Below are 21,062 nucleotides of genomic sequence, written 5' to 3'. Positions count from 1 at the left end.
TATTTTTAGTAGAGATGGGGCCTTCACCATGTTGGCCAGGCTGGTCTCGAACTCCTGACCTCAAGTGATCCACCCGCCTTGGCCTCCAAAAAGGCTGAGATTACAGGTGGGAGACACTGTGCCGGGACAACATCCCTTCCTTGAGCTTGGCCCTTTAAGGTTTCTCTCCCAGGAAAGTAAAAGTAACTCTTAAGATAAACTTGAATCCTAGTTCTGCATCATTCTAGCAGTTTAAAGAATAATTCTTCCCAAACTAATCTATAGATAGATTCAACACAATCCAAATCAAAGTTCTAGCAAGCTATTTTGTAACTGTTGACAAACTGATTCTGAAGTCTACATGGTAACGTCAAAGACCCAGAATACCAAACATAAGACTAAAGCAAAACAAGCTGGGAATGGTGGCTCATGCCTGTAATCCCAACACTTTGGGAGGCCAAGGTGGGAGGAGCCCTTGAGCCCAGTTGAAAATCAGCCTAGGCAACATAAGGAGACCTCATTAAAAAAAAAAAAAAAAAAAAAAAACTCTAAAGCAAAACAAAGCTGGAAGACTCACATGCCCTATTTTCAAGACTCACAATAAAGCTACAATAAGCAAGACAAGATGGTATTGATGAAACAACAAACATACATAAATTAATGGAACACAGTCCCAAAACAAACCCATGAAAATACAGTCAACTGAATTTTGACAAATGAGCAAAGGAAATTTAATGGATAAAGTATAGTCTTTCCAATGAGTGGTGATGGAACAATTGGAAAGAATTCTAGAACTGAAAAATAAAAAATGAAAATTCCGTGGACTTATGTTTGACTACAACTGAATAAAACTAAATAATTAAAAACTGGAAGGGATAAAGAAAAGATTAAAAAATAGGTGGCGGATTCAATAAGTAGATGTAACATGCATTAAATTAGTCTTGAAAGGAAAGAAGAGAAATTGGCAAATTTTTTTTTTTTTTTTTTTTTTTGAGACGGAGTTTCGCTCTGTCGCCCAGGTTGGAGTGCAGTGGCTGGATCTCAGCTCACTGCAAGCTCCACCTCCCAGGTTTACGCCATTCTCCTGCCTCAGCCTCCTGAGTAGCTGGGACTACAGGCGCCCGCCACCTCGCCCGGCTAGTTTTTTGTATTTTTAGTAGAGACGGGGTTTCACCGTGTTAGCCAGGATGGTCTCGATCTCCTGACCTCGTGATCCGCCCGTCTCGGCCTCCCAAAGTGCTGGGATTACAGGCTTGAGCCACCGCGCCCGGCCGGCAAATGTTTAAAAGATAATACGTTTTTCAGAACTGATGAAGACATTTCATTCAAGATTCAAGATTGATCAGTTAAGTCCACTGAATCCCAAGCAGAATAAACAGAAAAGAAAACCACACCTGGATACATCACTGTGAAACTGCAGAAAATGAAAGACAAGAAGAAAAACTTTAGGGGAAAAAAAAAAAACACAGGTAACTCCTAAAGTATCAACAGTTAAGACTCATAGCTGACTTCTTAACGTAACAATGGAAACCAGGAGACAGTAAAATATCGTCAGTGTGCTCAAAGAAAATAACTGCCAAACCTTTATTAACCCTGCTAAAACATTCTTCAAAAATGCGAGAGAAATACATTTTTATGGGGGGAGAAAAAATGAACTAAAGAAGACTCTAAATGATCCCAGGCAGGACTGAGATACATGAAAAACATGAAGAACAAAAAGGTAGTAAATATAATGACAGAATTCATAGTAGACAGAAGTTTACTAAAGTATCAATTTTTGCTTGAAAGCTCAAATTTTATCAGTGGCAACAAATGCCATTTGTTTTCCTGGAACTAATAGCCTCACTTTGTTCTTTTTTTTTTTTTTTTTCTGAGATGGAGTCTCACTTTGTCACCCAGGCTGGAGCACAGTGGCACTATCTTGGCTCACTGCAACCTCTGCCTCTGGGCTTCAAGTGATTCTGCCACCTCAGCCTCCCAAGTATCAGGGGTTACAGGCGTGCGCCATGACACTTGGCTTATTTTTGTATTTTTAATAAAGACAGGGTTTCACCATGTTGGCCAGGCCGGTCTCGAACCCTTGACCTCAGGTGATCTGCCCGCCTTTGCCTCCCAAAGTGCTGGGATTACAGGTGTGAGCCACTGCGCCTGGCCAGTCACTTTGTTTTTTGTGAAAGCATGTGCCAGATACCCAAATCTGAATAACCACTGTTTGTCAGTCATTTTCTTCAAGTTAAAATCTAGTCCATTCCAGGAAAATACAAGTAGGAAAATCCCACAGGGCTATTTCCTTGAGACAATCATAGTTCTTTGATATGCAGCAGAAATGCTTTATGTACACTTGCCATTCATCACACAGAATATTAAAAATATGCATTCTCAAGGGTCATGACTTTTTTATTCTTTTTGGAGGAGTCTCACTCTGCCACCCAGGCTGGAGCGCAGTGGTGTGACCTCGGCTCACGGCAATGTCCATCTCCAGGGATCAAGTGATTCTCCTGCCTCCCGAGTAGCTGGGACTACAGGCGCCTGCCACCACACCTGGCTAATTTTTTGTATTTGTGGTAGAGACAGGGTTTCACCGTGTTAGCCAGGATGGTCTCAGTCTCCTAACCTCGTGGTCTGCCCGCCTCAGCCTCCCAAAGTGCTGGGATTACAGACGTGAGCCACCGCACCAGGACAAGGGTCATGACTTAATACAATCACTTATGTTTACTGCTTATTAAGGACCTTCTTAATGAAACTGGCTTGTTGTTTTTTTAAACCGTGAGTGTATGGTGGTGAAGAATACAGTGTCTACTAGTATAGTTTGGTGCCACTGTCTTAATTCATCCTAAGATACTAACAGTTTTACCCACCATTGCTTTTGTATCATTAGTGCAAATGTCAAAACAATGAAAAATGCAAAGAATGTCTTTTTTTGAGATAGATGGTGATGATCACACAATGTGAAAGTACTTAATGCCACTGAACTGTACACTTAAAAAGTGGTTTAAATGGTTAATGTTATATATATTTTACCCCAATAAAAATAAATTATATCATTTTTAACTTTGTATTTCAACCTGAGATTTTAAAATGTAGATATCAGGTTAAAAATACAGGCTGGGCACGGTGGCTCGCCTGAGGTGAGGAGTTGGAAACCAGCCTGACCAAGATGGTGAAACCCTGTCTCTACTAGATACAAAAAATTAGCCGGGTGTGGTGGCGCATGCCTATAATCCCTGCTACTTGGGAGGCTGAGGCAGAAGAATTGCTTGAACCCAGGAGGTAGAGGTTGCAGTGAGCCGGGATCGTGCCACTGCACTCCAGCCTGGACGACAAGAATGAAACTGTCTCAAAAAAAAATAAATAAATAAATAATAAAAATACATTAGGGGTACATGAATAAGAAGTGCGAGCAACACTGGCCTAGATCAGGGGTCCCCAACCCCAGACCACAGACTGGCACCGGTCCATGGCCTGTTTGGAACCAGGCCACACAACAGGAGGGGAGCGGCAGGCGAATTAAGATTGTTCTGTATTTACAGCCGCTCCCCATTGCTCACATTACTGCCTGAGCTCTGCCTCCTGTCATATCAGTAGTGGCATTAGATTCTCATAGGAGCATGAACCCTATTGTGAACTGTGCATGCAAGGGATCTACACTGCATGCTCCTTATAAGAATCTAACGCCTGAAGATCTGTCACTGTCTCCCATTACCCCCAGATAGGACTGTCTAGTTGCAGGAAAACAAGCTCAGAGCTCCCACTGATTCTACATTATGGTGAATTATATAAATGTTTCATTACATATTACAATGTAATAATAATAGAAATAAAGCGCACAATAAATGTAATGCACTTGAATCATCCCAAAAACCAATCCTCCCACCTCAAGTCCGTGGAAACATTGTTTTCCATGAAGCCAGTCCCTCATTAGCAAAATGGTTGGGGACCATTGGTCTAGACCACTGTTGACTTCCCTAACTTTGATTTGTGCTGCTGTTCATAGGCTATTTGCTAAGCATTTAATGCACTTACTTAAAAGCAGCCCGTAGGCTCCCCAAAAATCAATCATGGGGGGGAATCTTTTGAAAAGCAGGTTATACTGGCAATCCATCTTTGCTAAAAATCCCTCCATTTCATCATCTCAATCTCCTCATAAAGTTAATTCCTTTTCTTTTTTTCTCATTTAGATCTCAGCACACTGTCGCTTCCATCAGGGCAGCCTTGCTAAGATGGTCCTCCCCTCATGAAAGGTCAGGACCAACTCCTTACTACATACTCCTGTATTAACCTAAGCTCTTTCTTCACTTATTTATCACAGTCAGTCACTGATTAAAGAATCAAGTAAAATAAATGTCTTTTTCACTAGACCGTGTGCTCCACAAGAACTGGTACTCTACCTATTTCCTTTACCATGAAATGCTCAGCAACTAGTACAATAAGTGCCTTGCACATAAGAGTCCAATAAGTTTCTTTTTTTTTTTTTTTTTTTTTTTTTTTTTTGAGACAGAGTCTCGCTCTGTGGCCCAGGCTGGAGTGCAGTGGCCGGATCTCAGCTCACTGCAAGCTCCGCCTCCCGGGTTTACGCCATTCTCCTGCCTCAGCCTCCCGAGTAGCTGGGACTACAGGCGCCCGCCATCTCGCCCGGCTAGTTTTTTGTTTTAGTAGAGATGGGGTTTCACCATGTTAGCCAGGATGGTCTCGATCTCCTGACCTCGTGATCCGCCCGTCTTGGCCTCCCAAAGTGCTGGGATTACAGGCTTGAGCCACCGCGCCCGGCCAAGAGTCCAATAAGTTTCTTGAATGACGATACACCGATACATTCTTCAGTAATTTATTTACACTGAAGTCTACTAAATCCTAAACATCTAAACCACAATTTAATCACATTTTGATGAAAATTATATACAGAATGCCTTATCTGAAAAAATACACGTACATGTAATTCTCCATCAATACTTCAAGAGTTCATGGATTTTTCTGAAGCTTACCTATGAATCCCAGAATAAAAACTCTGGTAAGAAAATTGTATGGGGGAAAAAATCTAACATCTTGCTTAATAAAGTGTGTCTGATTCTGTCCCCTCAACTCCAGAAGCTCCCTAGAACAGTTCTGACTGAACCAAAAGTCTTCAATGCCAAAAGGATCTGAAGATGAACTCCTGAGTCAAGAAACGGCTTCCCCATCAAGGCCAGGGAAGAGCAGAAATCAGACTGGACCCAGATCCATGCTCTCCATCCATTTCCTAATCCTGTAGCTTTCTTGTATGCTATCTCCTCTAGTTACAATAGTCTCATCCCTTGCATTTCTGCCTCCTGAAACCATATCCACGTTCATACCCAGTTGAAATATTATGCTTCAATTTAGCTTTGTCTGTTTATCCTAACAAGCAGTGATCTGTCTCTTCCTATGAATTCCTATAGCACTTAGTTGTATAGTTCTAATGATACTTTTATACTGCTTTGTGTTACATATGTAAATTTACATATGTAAATATTACTGAGCTACTGTTTCTCAGCTTCAAAGTCACCCTCTATACTCTCCTTTGTGACCCTAGGGTTGGGACTCTGGGACCCACATTTTTTCCTTTGTAGATGGTTTATTAGGCTCTGCCAATAAAGGGTGATACAAAAGGCCTAGAAAGCTGTAAGAGGAAGACGGGACACTCTTCTGTTTACTTGCTAGCTTTGTTTTTGTTTCCTATTGCTGCCAGTGCCAATCAGCAGCTCTTCTTCAGGTCATTTGCAGTTCGTTATAGTAGCCATAGCAGACTCCAGTTTGTAGTTTTACTGACACAGAACCAGAATCATCATGCCTCTCAGAAACGTCAGCACCAGCCAGCTACACCCCCTTTTCAAAGTACTGGACCCCCGCCCTATGGGATTCTTGCTCTCAGCTCAAGATATCAGTACCTGCTGAGGAGCAACCCCTTCTGAGAGGTTAGAGTTTTGGCTCCCTTCCTCCAAGCTTCTTCCCTTCTTTGTTCTCCCTGTTCTACAGGTACTATCTGCTTCCCGCAGTTGGTACCTCCATAATACCTAACTTCCTTTGTATACGTAGTTAACAATTATTTATATTAAATTCTCTTGTTAAAAAATCATTGCACTCCAGCATGGGTGACAGAGCGAGACTCTGTCTCAAAAAAAAAAAAAAAATCATTGTCACAGTTTCTGTCTCATGACTGGACCCTGACACACACTCTTTTATGATTTAGAATATAACTACTTAAAGCTGGGTGCAATGGCTCATGCCTATAATCATAGCACTTTGGGAGGCTGAGGTGGGCAGATCACCTGAGGTCAGGAGTTTAAGACCAGCCTGGCCAATATGATGAAACCCTGTCTCTACTAAAAATACAAAAATTAACCAGGCATGGTGGTGCATACTTGTAATCCCAGCTACTTGGGTGGCTGAGGCAGCAGGATCACTTGAACCCGGGAGGCGGAGGTTGCAGTAAGCTGAGATGGTGCCACAGCCTGAGAAACAGAGTGAGACTCCATCTCACCAAAAAAAAAAAAAAAAAAAACCATATATATATACACACACACACATATACACATACACATATATATACACCTATGTACATATATACATATATAAGTATATATGTATACATATATACACACACACATATAGAACTGCTCAAGAGAGAAAGGTACAAGGCTTAAAAAATCTCTTCCTATCACAATACTTTGTTCTACCTTGTTCACAATAAGCAACCAAAACAAATATTTAGTGAATGAAAGAAAAACTCTTATGCCTGAAATAGCTATATTGCTTCCAAGCATATCCTCTGAACCCTGCTCAAAAAACCTCAATGATTCTCTAGCTAGTGTATTCCTTTTGATATATTTAAGAGCCTTTGACAGACTTTAAGATCCCTTGCAAGTGTTTGCTCATTTACAGGAACCACGGTATTAGTGTTTTAGCTTGTACCTGCTTGTCAAATTTCATTACATAACTTGTTCTCACATTTATCTGCTCTTACTTGAGGCAGACATTTTAAATAATTTCTAGGCTTACTTTTTTTTTTTTTTTTAACCTTCATCTTCTAATCAATTACCTTTTATTTCTGATTTTTCTCCAATTGCCCTCCTTCCTTAGAGATACTAACATTAGTTTCACTACCAGGTTCCTCATGTATAAATGAGAGCAGAACTAGATGATCATCAAGATGTTCTCCTGCTTAAGAGGTTCAATAATCACATAGTGCCTCACCCAAATAAACCATACACCTTCGTCACTTCTATTAAATTCGTATTTACGTAAATTGATACATTCATCTAGCACAAAAAAAAATCATTTTACACACTTAAAAAAAAAAAAAAATGTTAATCCCAAGGCTCAAACTGACTTGTCCAAAAATCAGCCTTACTACTACTTTTATTTTCACAAAATCTAGACATAAACACACAATAGTGTAGAAAGTTCCATATTAAGGCTAATTATCTCCCGATAATTTCAGGTTAAACAGCTTTTCAAGGTTATATAGTGAAAAAGAATCATAATACCTTTTATTTGGCTCTTTCCTTTTGTGCTTGGTTATTTCTTTTAAGGCATATGGAAAACGACTCATAAAATGGTGTTTGAAATCAATAAGGTAGTTCTTTCGAAGCCATGATTCCTATTGAAATAGCAAAGATTAGAAAAATCTACAAGAAAAAACGTAAAATAACCAATAAAACTTGAAGAAAATTGACAACTTGTCAAATGTCCCATCATAATTCACTATCTACCAGTAATATAATATGTAAATAAATTTTAAAATCAGAATTAACTGTTAAAGCACCCAGTTTTCATCTGTAGATCCTTTTGGTGCTTAATAATTACTTCTACTTGCATTCTGTCTGCTGCTTAAGAGAGAAAAAGTGAAAGTATCTGAGATTAAAATTATGAATTTGGACCACTAATGCAATGTTTATAAAATAAACAAGAAAGTCTTTCTCCATGATGTCCTATCTACACCATAACTCTATTCTCCAGCAATTCCATTAACAGTTTCACAAAGCAATGCATTTCCTTAAAATGCTTCAGTAGTATTGGTGAATTTATCATTTCCCTCCTATGGAAGCACTGTCTTTCTAATTCCAAATTAGAATATTCTTTATTTCCTCTTATCCAGGGTAACCAACCATTCCATTTTGTCAGAGACTGAGAAGTTTCCTAGATGTGGGACTTGAGGTGCTAAAAGAGTTGGTCACCCTATAGCTCAATTTGGTTTTTTTTGTTTTTTGTTTTTTGTTTTTTGAGACAAAGTCTCGCTCTATCCCCCAGGCTGGAGTACAGTGGCACCATCTCAGGTTACGGCAACCTCTGCCTCCCAGATTCAAGCGATTCTCATGCCTTAATCTCCTGAGTAGCTGGGATTACAGGTGCCCACCACCACGCTCGGCTAATTTTTGTATTTTTAGTAGAGCTGGGGTTTCACCATGTTGACCCGGCTGGTCTTGAATTGCTGATCTCAAGTGATCCGCCTACCTTGGCCTCCCAAAGTGCTGAGATTACAGGCGTGAGCCACTGGGCCTGGCCTTACAGCTCAATTATTGTTCCTCCTTAGTATCTTTACTGGGTTCTCTTCTTCCTGACTTCTAAATGTTTGGATTTGCTCAGTAATAATACTTGAATCATTTCTGTCTGAGCTCCAGATTTTATATACAAATATATACTTGACATTTCCTCTTCAACTTCTGACAAGTATCTTAAAACTGAACATGAATAAAACCAAATTCTCCCTGCCAAATGACCTTCTTTCTCATTTAGGCGATGTAACACTGGCCTCATCCTTGACTCCTCTTTCCTTCATTATACATACCAGCAGTCTCGCTGGCTTTACCTGGATCCAGCTACTTACCATTTCAAACACTAGACACCAGGTCACCATCATCTTTTATTTGGATTACTGCAATAGCCTCCTAACCAGTCTCCCTGTTTCTCCTCTTATCCTCCAAAAGTCAATTTCCCCACACAACAGGCAGGGTGATCTTTTAAAACATAAATCGTGTTTCAAAATAATACAGGAAGGGGGAAAGGAAATGAATATATACACATGTAGGACAGGACTGGTCATCCAAGAGATGATGGTTGCTAGAGTTAGACTGTGAGCAATATTAAATTTAAATTAAAATATTAAAGTTAAATAAATATAACGCAGATCATGCCACTCCTCTGCTCAGAACCCTCCAGTGGTCTTTTCGCCACACTCAGGTTAAAATCCAGACTCCTTACCAGCGACTACAGAGTCCCACGTGATCTGGCCACTATCACTCTTCTTCGCCCCCATCTTCTACCATTCTCCCAGTACCTCATTTGCACAGGCCTTCCTGCCATTCTTCAAATATGCGAAGTCTATTCTCACCTCAGAGCCTTTGTACTTGCTGTTTCCTATGCCTGAATGTTCTTCCCACAGATGTTGACAAGACTTGCTCCTTCACTTCAATGACATTCAAGTATCTTATTCTCAAGCATTTGACAACCTACCTAAAATAGCTCCCCCTCACTGTTCCTGCCCATGCTCTCTTTATACCCCATTTTACTTTCATCTTTCTTCCTAGTACTGACATTATATATTTGTTTACTGTCTACAGACCCCACCAGAAGGTACACACCATGAGGGCAAGCACCTTATCAACCACGTTTATCTCTGTAGCCCCAGAGTCTAGAATAGTACTATTCAAAAGACCTTTCTGTAATGATCAAACTGTTCTATATCTGCACTGTCCAATATAGTAACCACTACCCACATGTAGCTGTTGAGCACTTGAAATGTGGCTAGCATTACTGAGGAATTGAATTTTAAATTTTAATTAAGTAGCCATTATTTATTGATAACCAATAAAGCTTTGAATAAATGCCTTAAAAAGCATGACTGCATTAGTGTTTGGTTACAAACTCTAACCCTCATAGGAAAAGGATAAAAGGAATGAAACACACACATTGAGAAAAAGTAGCAAGCAAGCCAAGCATTAAATGCAAAGCTAAGACAATTTTTATAACATAATACTGAACCTGACACTACTAATACAGTACACTAAAAACCACAGTAAATCAAAAAGTTAATGTTAAACTGTACTCTCATTTTAAAAACTAGCTATATCGGCCGGGCACGGTGGCTTGTGCCTGTAATCTCAGCACTTTGTGAGGCCAAGACGGGCGGATCACAAGGTCAGGAGATCGAGACCATCCTGGCTAACACGGTGAAACCCCGTCTCTACTAAAAATACAAAAAAAATTAGCCGGGCGTGGTGGCGGGCACCCAGCTACTTGGGAGGCTGAGGCAGGAGAAAGGCGTGAACTCGGGAAGCGGAGCTTGCAGTGAGCTAAGATCGCGCCACTACACTCCAGCCTGGGTGATTGAGCGAGACTCCCTCTGCAAAAAACATAAAGTAAATAAATAAAATCTAGCTATATCAAGGATATAACTAGCTAACTATTAAGGATACACACAGTATTTCAACATGTGCATAAAATGTCAGAAATTGCTGTGTCTAGATGGGGGTAGGCAAGTGGTTATTGTATTCCTTCTGAAGGTTTGACTTTTTTAAAAATAAAAAAGATAGGTAAGGGAATGCAAAAAAAAAAAAAAAAAAGAAGAAGAAGAAGAAGAAGAAGAAGAAGAAAAAGAAAGAAAAAAAGAAAAACAGTGCCAAGGTAATCAAATGTAAAAGAACAATCTCTTCAACAAATAGTGCTGGAATAAATGGCTGTTTATATGAACAGGAAAAAAAAAAAACAAAGGATACCGCAGTATTTCAGAAATAAACAACTTCGGTTGATTATTACAGAATCTGACTATTCAACCATTGCATGTAAGACTTAATGTACCTTGAGACTTCTTTTCAAAGCAAGGATCAAAGCTTCAAATTACTAAAAAGTTTTTTTAAAAAAACTACTTGAATACAAGTGAAATTTCTCAACTGTGTTGCAAATACTAGCAAACTAAATGCATCAAGCTGCAGCGCCAACATGCAAAAGCAAACAGTCAATAGTCCTAAGACTATATCTAACCCAGACACCAATTTACCAACAGAAAAATCTATACAGTTTCTGAGAGAAGAGGGTTACAATTCAGCTTATGGTGTGTGATTTGAGTTTAATGCCAAGGAATGCTATTTGGTTCCTCCTAAAGATTAGGCTCTGGCCAGACAAAGAGGCTCATGCCTGTAATCTCAACACTTTGGGAAGCCAAGGTGCAAGGATCATTTAAGGCCAGAAGTTTAAGACCAGAATGTGCATTTTAATGTCATTTTGTACAGAATGCTACTCACAACCTATCATTTTGTATAGATTGTACCAACAATCTACATTTTTATACTCTGTCTCTAAGATAATGGTTCTTTTTAAAAAAAAAAAAAAGATAATGGTTCTTACCAAGTTATTACAAATCTACCAAGGTGAATTAGAGAATTCTACCAGTGGATGTTTTTAAATATTATTTCTATCTGAATTTATTTATTTCAGCTTTATACAGTATCTCAATTTAGTATTCTGATCTTCAACAGTCTATGTAGTCTTTTAAACTTACCATCCTATATTAATAAGCTAATAAGCCTAGCCATGTTATAATAGCACAAAATAGTTTTAAAGCATACTATTTTAAATATCCATAAAATTAAAGCAGTATTTAGAACCTTTGTTAGTGTTATCCAGATGATAAGATGACCCAAAACTAGCATAATTAATAAATTTTCAGATTTTGTATTTTGGTCCTACTAGTCTGTCTAAATACAAATGCTACTAACAAAGCAGTAACAAAAGTTTACTAGTGCTTATATGTAACCAAACACCAGAGCAGCTTGGAATTTTTACTTCTTGGCTCTCTAAAAATGAAAAAACTAGGCCGGGCACGGTGGCTCACACCTGTAATCCCAACACTTTGGAAGGCCGAGGCGGGCAGATCACCTAAGGTCAGGAGTTTGAAACCAGCCTGCCCAACATGGTGAAACCCCATCTCTACTAAAAATACAAAAAATTAGCCAGGCATGGTGGTGGGCGCCGGTAATCCTAGCAACTCAGGAGGCTGAGGCAGGAGAATTGCTTGAACCCAGGGGGTGGAGGTCTCAGTGAGCCAAGATCGCGCCACTGTACTCCGGCCTGGGCAACAAGAGTAAAACTCGGTCTCAAAAATAAAAAAAAAAAAGAAAAAACTAGCACTCAAAGTCCATGTTGAATATTACTTTTTCTTTTTTATAGGACATCTTAAGGACTTTAGCATTACTTTCATTTTCTATCTGAACCTTTCAGATGATCATAGATCAAGACTGTAATATATACTTTAAGGAGCTATATACATTTTTACTGTCTCTAGCCTACATCACAAATTAACCGCCATATGAGAAATAAGCTTTGCTTTCTCAAAATCATACATTATAGACCTATGATTAATTTTTTGTCAATGTATGCAATGAATCATAAAATACAAAGTCTCAAAACTGTAATCAGTAAAATGCCATCTTATTTGAAAACGCAATTCACGAAACATCCCTACACATGATGGGCTAACAGCAGTAGAATACGCTCTTAAAATACACACCATACTACAACTCTATAATGCTTTTCAAGACTGTCAAATACTACTTAATTTATCACATCTTACGCAGCATAGTGACTCATTCTAAACTTCAACTTGAAATAAAAAGAACAAAAACAAGAAAACTACCTTCTCAGTTTTATATAAACTTCAAGGATTCACACCTGCCTTATCAAAAGTCCCTACAGCAATTCTTCTGAAAACCAGATGCTTCTAGCTTTGAAGTCTTGCTTCTGCAGCTACCCTTTTTAAGTGTATTATCGTATTAATTTAGCCACTTAATCTCGTGGCTTGTTCCTCCTTGGTTGCACAGAAAAACTGTAGCATACACTACGCACTACATTCACTATAGCACAACACTTAAAACAATTCAAGTGTTTTTGAGCTCTTCAGTTTTGTCCATTTCTACTAAACCTGGCAATGTGGAATAAATTGAGACCACTTAATAAGCAACTTTTTAAATCATGTAAGAGATCTTCAGAAACTAGAATGTTCCTACACAATCAATCTGCCATAAACAAAACACTGTAACACTACTGTGAATTATAGCCAATAAAAACTAACAGAATCAAGCATGAGTTATGCATTTCACTTAAAAATATACATATATTCACAGACAATAATTTCAGAAAACTAATTTGTAGTTTTGTGCAAAACAAACAAGTTTACAGTTAAACCCAAGATACTTTTTAGAAAAATACATAACCAATTAGTAGTAATGAGCTGATTTCGAATCTTCCCATTTATGATAAAAGGCAACACTAAGAAAATACAGAATCATTAGTTCTCACCAATTTATGGGTTTCATCCTGTTGTTTAGAGAGTTTCCACAGAAGGGAAATAATATTAAGAACTTGCTGCATAACCTGTAGAGGTTCTCGTTCTATACCATTTCCAACAGGAGTAGCTAGTTGTGGAGGTACAGCTTCAACCCAGCACTCAATTAGCAAAGGAATTATTATCTCAATAAATCCTTTCAGGTTTTCAGTAGATGATAGGCCTTCATCCACACCACTCAGTCCTCCAACCAGATACCTAATAAGGGTAAGAAAGAAAAAAATTAAGTGATTAAAAAATGTTTATTATCCATTGCTAATTTAAATCTTAAATATAAAGTACTAGTAAAATGAAGCACCATGAATTGAAAATTACATCAATCAAAACGAGTAAGAAAAATGAAATTCTAAGATGACAAAGCCAATAGATATTATCAAGTTTTATTTCTCAAAGGCTTTGCTATAAATTAATAAATTAACATACAAATGACTCTTCCCATGAGTAAATAAAATCAAATCATGAGTAACTATATGAAAACTATGAAAGACAACTGCATGTCTTCCCACCAATAGGCATCAATGGTCAGCAGTTATAATTCAATACAGGAAAACTGTGTGGACATAACTGAAATCCTTCTTACCGTAGCCTGAACTGTGAACTGACATTTGGCTGTGAACCCCCATTTTCATAAACCTGGATGTGTTGCTGGTCGTTGGCATGTTCCTTCCAGTTGATAAAAATGGAGTTGCTAGTGGCATGGGGATTTTCTTTCTGTTCCTGAAGTCCTTCACTTTCTCTCAACCTACTGGATCCATCTGCCAAGGCCTGAAGGAATTTACTGAGTCTCACTAAGACTTTCAGCCTCCACTGCTGAGAAGTGAGTCTCCGATTAGGATTTACAGAAAGTATCCAGGACTGGGATCTGTCTCTATTTATCAGTCCTTTGGACAGCTGCTGATGAGAAATAAGTTCTACAAAATTCTTAAGCAATATGCTGCTACGGCCAGTAATTAGAGCTGGGTACTGTTCCAGCAGAATGTCCAAAACTTTTAAAGAGTCCTCCTGAATTCCTTCAGTAATGTGAGTCATGGCACTAGAGAGATGGGCACTTACCAAAGGAAAAAATGGAGAAATTTGTTCAGCTCGTATTTTGGGGGCCAGGAATTGAAGAAGTTGAACTGCTGCTAATCGTACATTAGCATCTTTATCTGTAAACACAGCAGTCACTTCACTTAATATGTTTGAAAGGTGTGCATCAATTATAAATGGGTATTGAGACAAAAGGTCTTTAAGTCCAAGAAGAGCACTTTGTTTAACCCCAGCATTGTAGTGATGCATCTGTGACAGCAAATCCTATAAATAAAAATACAAATTTTAGATGTATACTTATATACATATATCAATTTCAAATAAACATGCTAACTAACACTACACTAGTAAACTGACACTCCGTGGGGAAACTACTTCAATAAGTACTCTTTAAATGTTATTTAGCTTTTGTTAGGATCAGAAACAGAAAAATACTTTCAGCTTAATAAAAACACTGCATAATTTTCAGGTGGAATTTTCTCACTTTACATTAACCTACACGCAGGCTTAGACACTCTTATGATATAAAGTGACAGCAATCACACCATCATTTACTGAAAATATACTATGTACCAAACATCATGAAAGGCGTATTTATATACTCTCAATTTGACAGGCCTATTTATTCTGCCTATTTCAAATGGGCTTTTGCAGGGTGTTTGTGTTTTATTCAGAGTATACTACTGGACAATTTTATTTGTGGAATAATTTATGTAAACTTTGAAAAAATAACTTTAAATAACTCTTTAGTATTATTTAACCTTCAGAGCTTAAAAAACAAAAATAGAAAAATGTATATCCTCCCAAAGACCTATACACAAATATTCATAACAGCATTATTCATAAGAGCCAAAAACCAGAAACAAACTAAATGTTCATCAACTGCTGAGTGATCAACAAAACGTGACCTAATCATGCAATGAAATACAATTCAACAATACAAAGGAATGCACCACTGTTCTGATATATGCTACAAGCTACATACAACCTGGAGGAACCTCCAAAACACTGTGCTAAGTAAAAGGCCAGTAACAAAAGACCATATATTGTATGATTTCATACACTTTCCAGAATAAGCAAATCTATAGATATCAGAAGTAGATTAGTGATTGCCAAGGGCTGGAAGAAATGAGAAGTGATTCCCAATGGGTACAGATTTTCTTCTTGGAGCGATAAAAATGTTCTAAAATTAGATTAAGGTGACCGTAGCATAACTCTGTAAATACACTAAAAGCAATGAATTGTATACTTTAAATGGGTGATTTTAATTATGTGTAAATTATGTCTCCATAAAGCTGTTAAATTCTTAAGCAACACTTGCTCAAACTTAATTGACTTCAAGTATTTACTATGAACCTATAATAAGTTATGTGCTGTATGGGTTCAAAAATGAATGACAGGATTGTATCTTAGCTAAAAAACAGCTAGAAAACTGTTCAAAAATCTGACACATCAAAAACATGTAAGAATTATTTCCAGATATAGCCAGGCACCATGGCTCACACCTACAATCCCAGCACCTCAGGAGGCCTTGGTTGGAGGATTGCTTACATCCAAGAGTTTGAGACCAGCCTGGGAAACATATTGCAACCTTGTATCTACAAAAAACTAAATCAGCCAGGCATGGTGAGCTCGCTTGTAGCCCCAGCTACTTGGCAGGTTGAAGTAGGAGGATCACTCCAGCTCAGGAGGTCATGGCTGCAGCGAGCCATGATAGCACACCATTGTGCTCAACCTGGTGTAAGAATGAGAACTGTCTCAAAAAAAAAAAATTTAAATTAAATCATCAAATAAGTATACCAGGGAGAAACAACTGTGCATTTAGTTTAGCAAACCTTTCTGGAGGACGGGGAAAGACACAAGTATATGAAGAGAGATCAGATTTGGGTAAAAGAGAAACTCCAAACATCAATAAACCCTATGACCCTAGGCAAACTATTTAAGACTTTAGACAAATTTTCACAAAAATATAACATTCTACATGATTCCAAAGAAAATCTTATTTCATCAAAACAAGATTTACGATTTACCTTTATGTTAAGTTTTCTATTGTTTGTTGGAAGTGTTCCATCTTCTTTGAGTTGCTCAGGCAGATGTATAGTCTTTGTTTTAAAGTTTGTAGGAGTAGCATTTTGTAACTTGGGCTTCTTTTTACCAACTTTCAATTTTACTTTTTGAAAATCATCTTGGCGTTTTCTTTTTTTGGTCATTCTCGACTACTATAATAAAAAGAATTAATTAAAAGCATTGGATAGAGACAAGAATAAATGATAAAAGAAGAAAAAAGGCGCTTTCCAACACATATTACTGTAACATTTATTTCAATCATAAGAATCAGTGATTATGCTGAAAGATCAAAATATTAAAAAATGCTGTTAAGAACTATTAAAAACTCAGTTTAGTGATAAAATACTGTAACAAGGCAACAGTCTTGCCACGGTTTTGCAAAGTTTTTTGGGTCACGGAACCTTCTGTCAAGCTATGTGCTAAACGGAAACCTTCTGAAATTTGTTTTTTTCTTTTCCTTTGTTTGAATGTAGAAGAGCAGCACAAACTTGTTAGAGACATAACTTGTATCTGCTGGTGAGCTCCTGGTCTTCGTAAACGCCTCGGAGGAACTTCTCTAGCAATAGCAAACAAAGTTGGAAAATCTATGTTATTATTTAATGCAGCCTGTAACAGTTAGAAAAAGATTTACGAACCTAAGCTGAGCATCTGAAAAATGGGTAATATTCAAATACACAGCAAGGAGAATAATGGGCCTTTCAAGAGCAAGGAGAACAAGGTAAAGATCAGGCGTAGGGGATAAACCTAGTATAGCAAAAGTGAATAAAGTTCAGACTAAATAGAAAACAGTATTCCCCCTTGGTCCCCAAAAAGGACAAAAAGCAGCATAGAAAAAATATATAATGTAATAGGGGGACAAGGAACAAAGACCAGCTAAGCCACTATTATAATAAATAACTCAGGCATAACACCATGACATCTTGTACTTCCTCCCCCTCTATACCACATTCCAAACCTTGTACTTACACATGAAATCTCCGATCTGTGTCTCTTACCTATTTCCAGGCCACTATTTTCAAGAAGTCCTTTATTTTTACCATTCAATACCTTCCTCACTGGTACTCTTGGCTACTATCTAGTGTCTACTCTCTAGTCCACCGGACCTTTACCAGAGAGCTCTCTCTAAACACAGATCTCATGACCAAGACTCAAGAGCTCTCAGTTGTTCTACTCCTCATACACAGTAAAACCTCCTTAGCAGAACATAGGAGGTCCTTCCTAACGTGGCCCCATCCATCCTCTCCAGCTTTATCTTCCCACAAGCTAACCTCTATCTAAAACAATAGCCTCTTCTACCTGGAACCAGCTAAATTCTTCTTGAAGCCTTTTCCACAACCGAGAACAATGAACTCTGCGTTCCACTGTACACGACTTAACTAGGGTAAGTACCTCTGGAATATATAAAACTTCCCCTAATCGCCTGGTTTATCATAATTATCCTGTGCCTGGCCATAAAAAGCGGGACAGTGCTACACACGAGGGTATGAAAAAAATGGGTAAAATGGAAATTTCCATTATTACAATATTAATAAAATGGCCAGTGCAATACTGAGCAGCTCAAGTTCAAGGAATTCAGAAGCTAATCAGCTATGACAATATATCCAAATTCACTTAATTACAGGGTTATATTAGATCGCCATGAGGTAGGATTTCCCACAGGTGAAGAACCAATTCTACAACCAAATTGATTAGGTTCTTATCCAGACTCCGACGCTTTCTAGCTGTACACTGTCCCAATTTCTATCTACAAAATAGGGATAATCATACACAACTGTAAAACACTCAGAACTGTGCCTGGTACACGGTTAAATATGTATGCTCTAAGCATAAACATGTGCGTGTCCCTCAAGTCTCAGGATCAGTACGTACCAAGCCCGGTACTAGATGCAGTGTGTACCTCAGTATACAATCTGCATAGAACCATGCAAGGTAGGTGGTACTAAACACGTTTTAGCAAGGCACCTCAGAAAAGTTTGGAAGTCACGCCTTTATCAAGAAGTTGAAAACGGATTCATTCACAGAACTGAGCTCTGCAAAACCACCTTGAACATACCAGAATTAACCTGAAGACTGGAAGTCTTCGTGGCAAAACCGTTTGGCTTATTTCATTCGTCCCTATTCCCAAATTTTCATCTCACCCACACCCCTAGTTACCTTAGTCTGAAAGAAAAAGCTGGGGGTGGGTGGGTGGGTATAAGGCCTAAAAAGAAGGCCATGATACTCACCTGGCCTCTTTTAATATAAAAATGGTTTTCATTAATTAAGCAAGGACACTTTGTGAGCTTTTCCTACAATTTTATTACTAGCTGGTACCAGAGACTAAAGTAAATAATACAGGACATTCAGAAAAATTAACTCCCTTCCTCCCCCAGTCCTGTGGGTTCTATTTAGCCATTAACAACCTGATGGATCTTCGACAGTCTACTGTCAACTTTATGCCATATTATCTATCGCTTTGTATTAGTCACGTTAATGCTTTCTCTACCAGGAAAATTAAGAGGGCTGATTGACCTTCCTTGACTTTTCAAACCTAGTAGTATTATTATGGGACACAAAGCATTTTTATGCGAAGAATTCTCAAAGTTCTACTAGTAATTGACTTTAACTTATAACAAAGATTTTCATAACACAGCAAATCAAAAAGTCCCACTAAGCCACTTTTACAGTAGCCGATTTTTAGCAAAAGGTAGGAATGCCAGGAACTCACATCACTAGTCCTTAAGTTTGCGATCCCCGATAGTTTCAAAGCTGAATGTCACACATTACTACTTTAGGTCTTTTCTCCTAATTCCAACAAAAGGCAGATCCTAGAGTTTTTAGGATTTCAATCGAACTAAATTCCAACTATTAATAGTTTGCCTGCCACCTTCTTACCTTTCCTCATTTCCAACTTCTTTTCCAAAAAAACAAAACAAAAAAAAAAAAAAAAAAAACCAGAGAGAAGGATCGTACTGCACTCGGCCTTTGATAATTTCCTCCCCAATCCCTTAAACTCAGGAGTTCCTCCAAACTCCACTGAGGGGCCAACCAGAGGCGATAGATTTCCCAAAAAGCAAATGGTCCGGGCAGGGGCGACCCCAGAAAACTGGTGGTCCCCTTCCACTCGCTTAACTCTCCCGCCTGGGCGACCAGAGGGTGGAACAGGGGACGCCAGCTCATCCCCACTCCGTACTCGGTCCTGCATCCATCCCAGAGGTGAACACACCGTGGGTTTTAGGAAACCATCGTTCCTTCTACACCAAGGGACGCTGGCCAGGACCAGAGTCGGGGAAGTGGGGCCCGATTCACACACCCCGGCCTAAAACTCTCTCGGACCCGAAACCGGGCGAACCCGCCCAGTCATCTGAAGCTCCACAAACGCCGAGGGGGTCCCGCCCCCGCAGTGCCGGCAGCACACCCAGGCCCAGCTCCAAGGGACGCTGCGGCCCAGACCCGGTGGGCGCACATCGTCCACGGCCGACCCTGCCCGCTTGGGCCGCGGATCGGGGGGCGACGGCCCCACCACGCTCAGTCCCGCGCCCCGGGAGGATCCGGCCCTACGGACGATTGCCGCTCACCTGAGGACCCGGCCGCGGCCGGGGCGCGGAGCCCGAGGGGAAAGCGAGCGAGCAGAAGCCCACGGGGCGACAGCGTGTACCGCCGGCCTCAGACTCTGGCTCCCGGAGCGTGTTTTCAAATAGCCTCGTCCTCACGCGGCCGCGTCTCCTTCCGCCGCCCGGAAATCAGGGCCCCTCCCCCTCCCCCTTGTGCTCACGTGATCACAGCCCGCAGCCGCGCGCAGCCAGGGAGGCGGGAGCGGGAGCAGTGGGCCCCGCCCACAGAGGAGGGGACCGCGCCGGAAGCCCCCTGCTTAGTGGGAACTGGAGGGAGGACAGCGCAAGGTCCCGGGACAAAGGGTGGCGCATAAGTCCAGCTCATAACTTCATGGGCAAGCAACTTAGGGGACGTGCGCCTGGTTGTAGCTGAGCATGCCTTTTATCTTCCCCCCAGACCACAGTTCTTCAGACCTGGAGCCGCTTTCAGAGAAGAGTATAAATTGAACTGAATTGAAAAAGGGAAAAGTTTTGGACTGCTGAAGATGGAATTCTTGGGGACATTAAACTGGGCTGAGATGGAACAGATAAGATTTCCTTAATTAGAGCAAGACACACCTAGTATCTAGAGCCTGAAAGTCTTGGTCAAGGATTCTCCCTAACATTTCAGTTTCTGAGCACTAACATTCCTGCTACTAAAATGAAGTGCGAGATTAATTTCTGAAGTAAAGAAATAAACTAAAATTTCTAGAAAAGAGATAAGAAGAATGAGCCTTTGAAAAACAGCCTTCACAAAGACTGGCATGATGGCATGGAAGAAAGAGCCCCAGGTAAGGACTTCAGACCTTGATTCAAATTTGTCTCTGCACCTCACCAGATATAAGAATTAGTAAAGCTGGCGAAGATAGTGACCCTCATTATATTGGGTAGGAATTCAAAGGAATGATGGGACACCCAAGCACTGGAACTAAAACCATGCTTGTTCCATAATTGGAGATAAAGAGGCAGTGCGAGAGACCTTGCCCTCCCTTTGCTGGCAATATGGCCACATCACCACGATCTGCCTAGAATCCACCATAACCATAAATATTTGGGAGTCATTG

The 21,062-nt window shown here is 39.6% G+C and overlaps 2 protein-coding genes across 2 annotated transcripts in view; one reads left to right on the top strand and one right to left on the bottom strand.

Moving 5' to 3' along the window:
* The window catches only part of INVS (inversin), a 321,952-nt gene extending 316,600 nt beyond the window's left edge, over positions 1-5,352 (top strand). The window contains exon 18 of the mRNA XM_050761486.1: positions 5,062-5,352. The gene's annotated coding sequence lies outside the window, so the exon portion shown is untranslated. The remainder of the gene's footprint in view (positions 1-5,061) is intronic.
* The window catches only part of TEX10 (testis expressed 10), a 51,349-nt gene extending 30,888 nt beyond the window's left edge, over positions 1-20,461 (bottom strand). The window contains exons 1-5 of the mRNA XM_050761495.1: positions 19,984-20,461; positions 16,390-16,575; positions 13,911-14,623; positions 13,285-13,528; positions 7,479-7,591 (exon numbers count right to left, since the gene is read on the bottom strand). Of these exons, the coding sequence (XP_050617452.1) occupies positions 7,479-7,591; positions 13,285-13,528; positions 13,911-14,623; positions 16,390-16,569 (1,250 nt within the window). The 5' untranslated portion in view covers positions 16,570-16,575; positions 19,984-20,461. The remainder of the gene's footprint in view (positions 1-7,478; positions 7,592-13,284; positions 13,529-13,910; positions 14,624-16,389; positions 16,576-19,983) is intronic.
* Between the last annotated feature and the right edge of the window lie 601 nt (positions 20,462-21,062).

Source organism: Macaca thibetana, chromosome 15 (assembly GCF_024542745.1).
Source record: "Macaca thibetana thibetana isolate TM-01 chromosome 15, ASM2454274v1, whole genome shotgun sequence".
In the NCBI taxonomy this organism is placed as follows: Eukaryota; Metazoa; Chordata; class Mammalia; order Primates; family Cercopithecidae; genus Macaca; species Macaca thibetana.
Note: the sequence above shows the minus strand (reverse complement) of the source record. Positions and strands in the feature narration are given on the sequence as shown.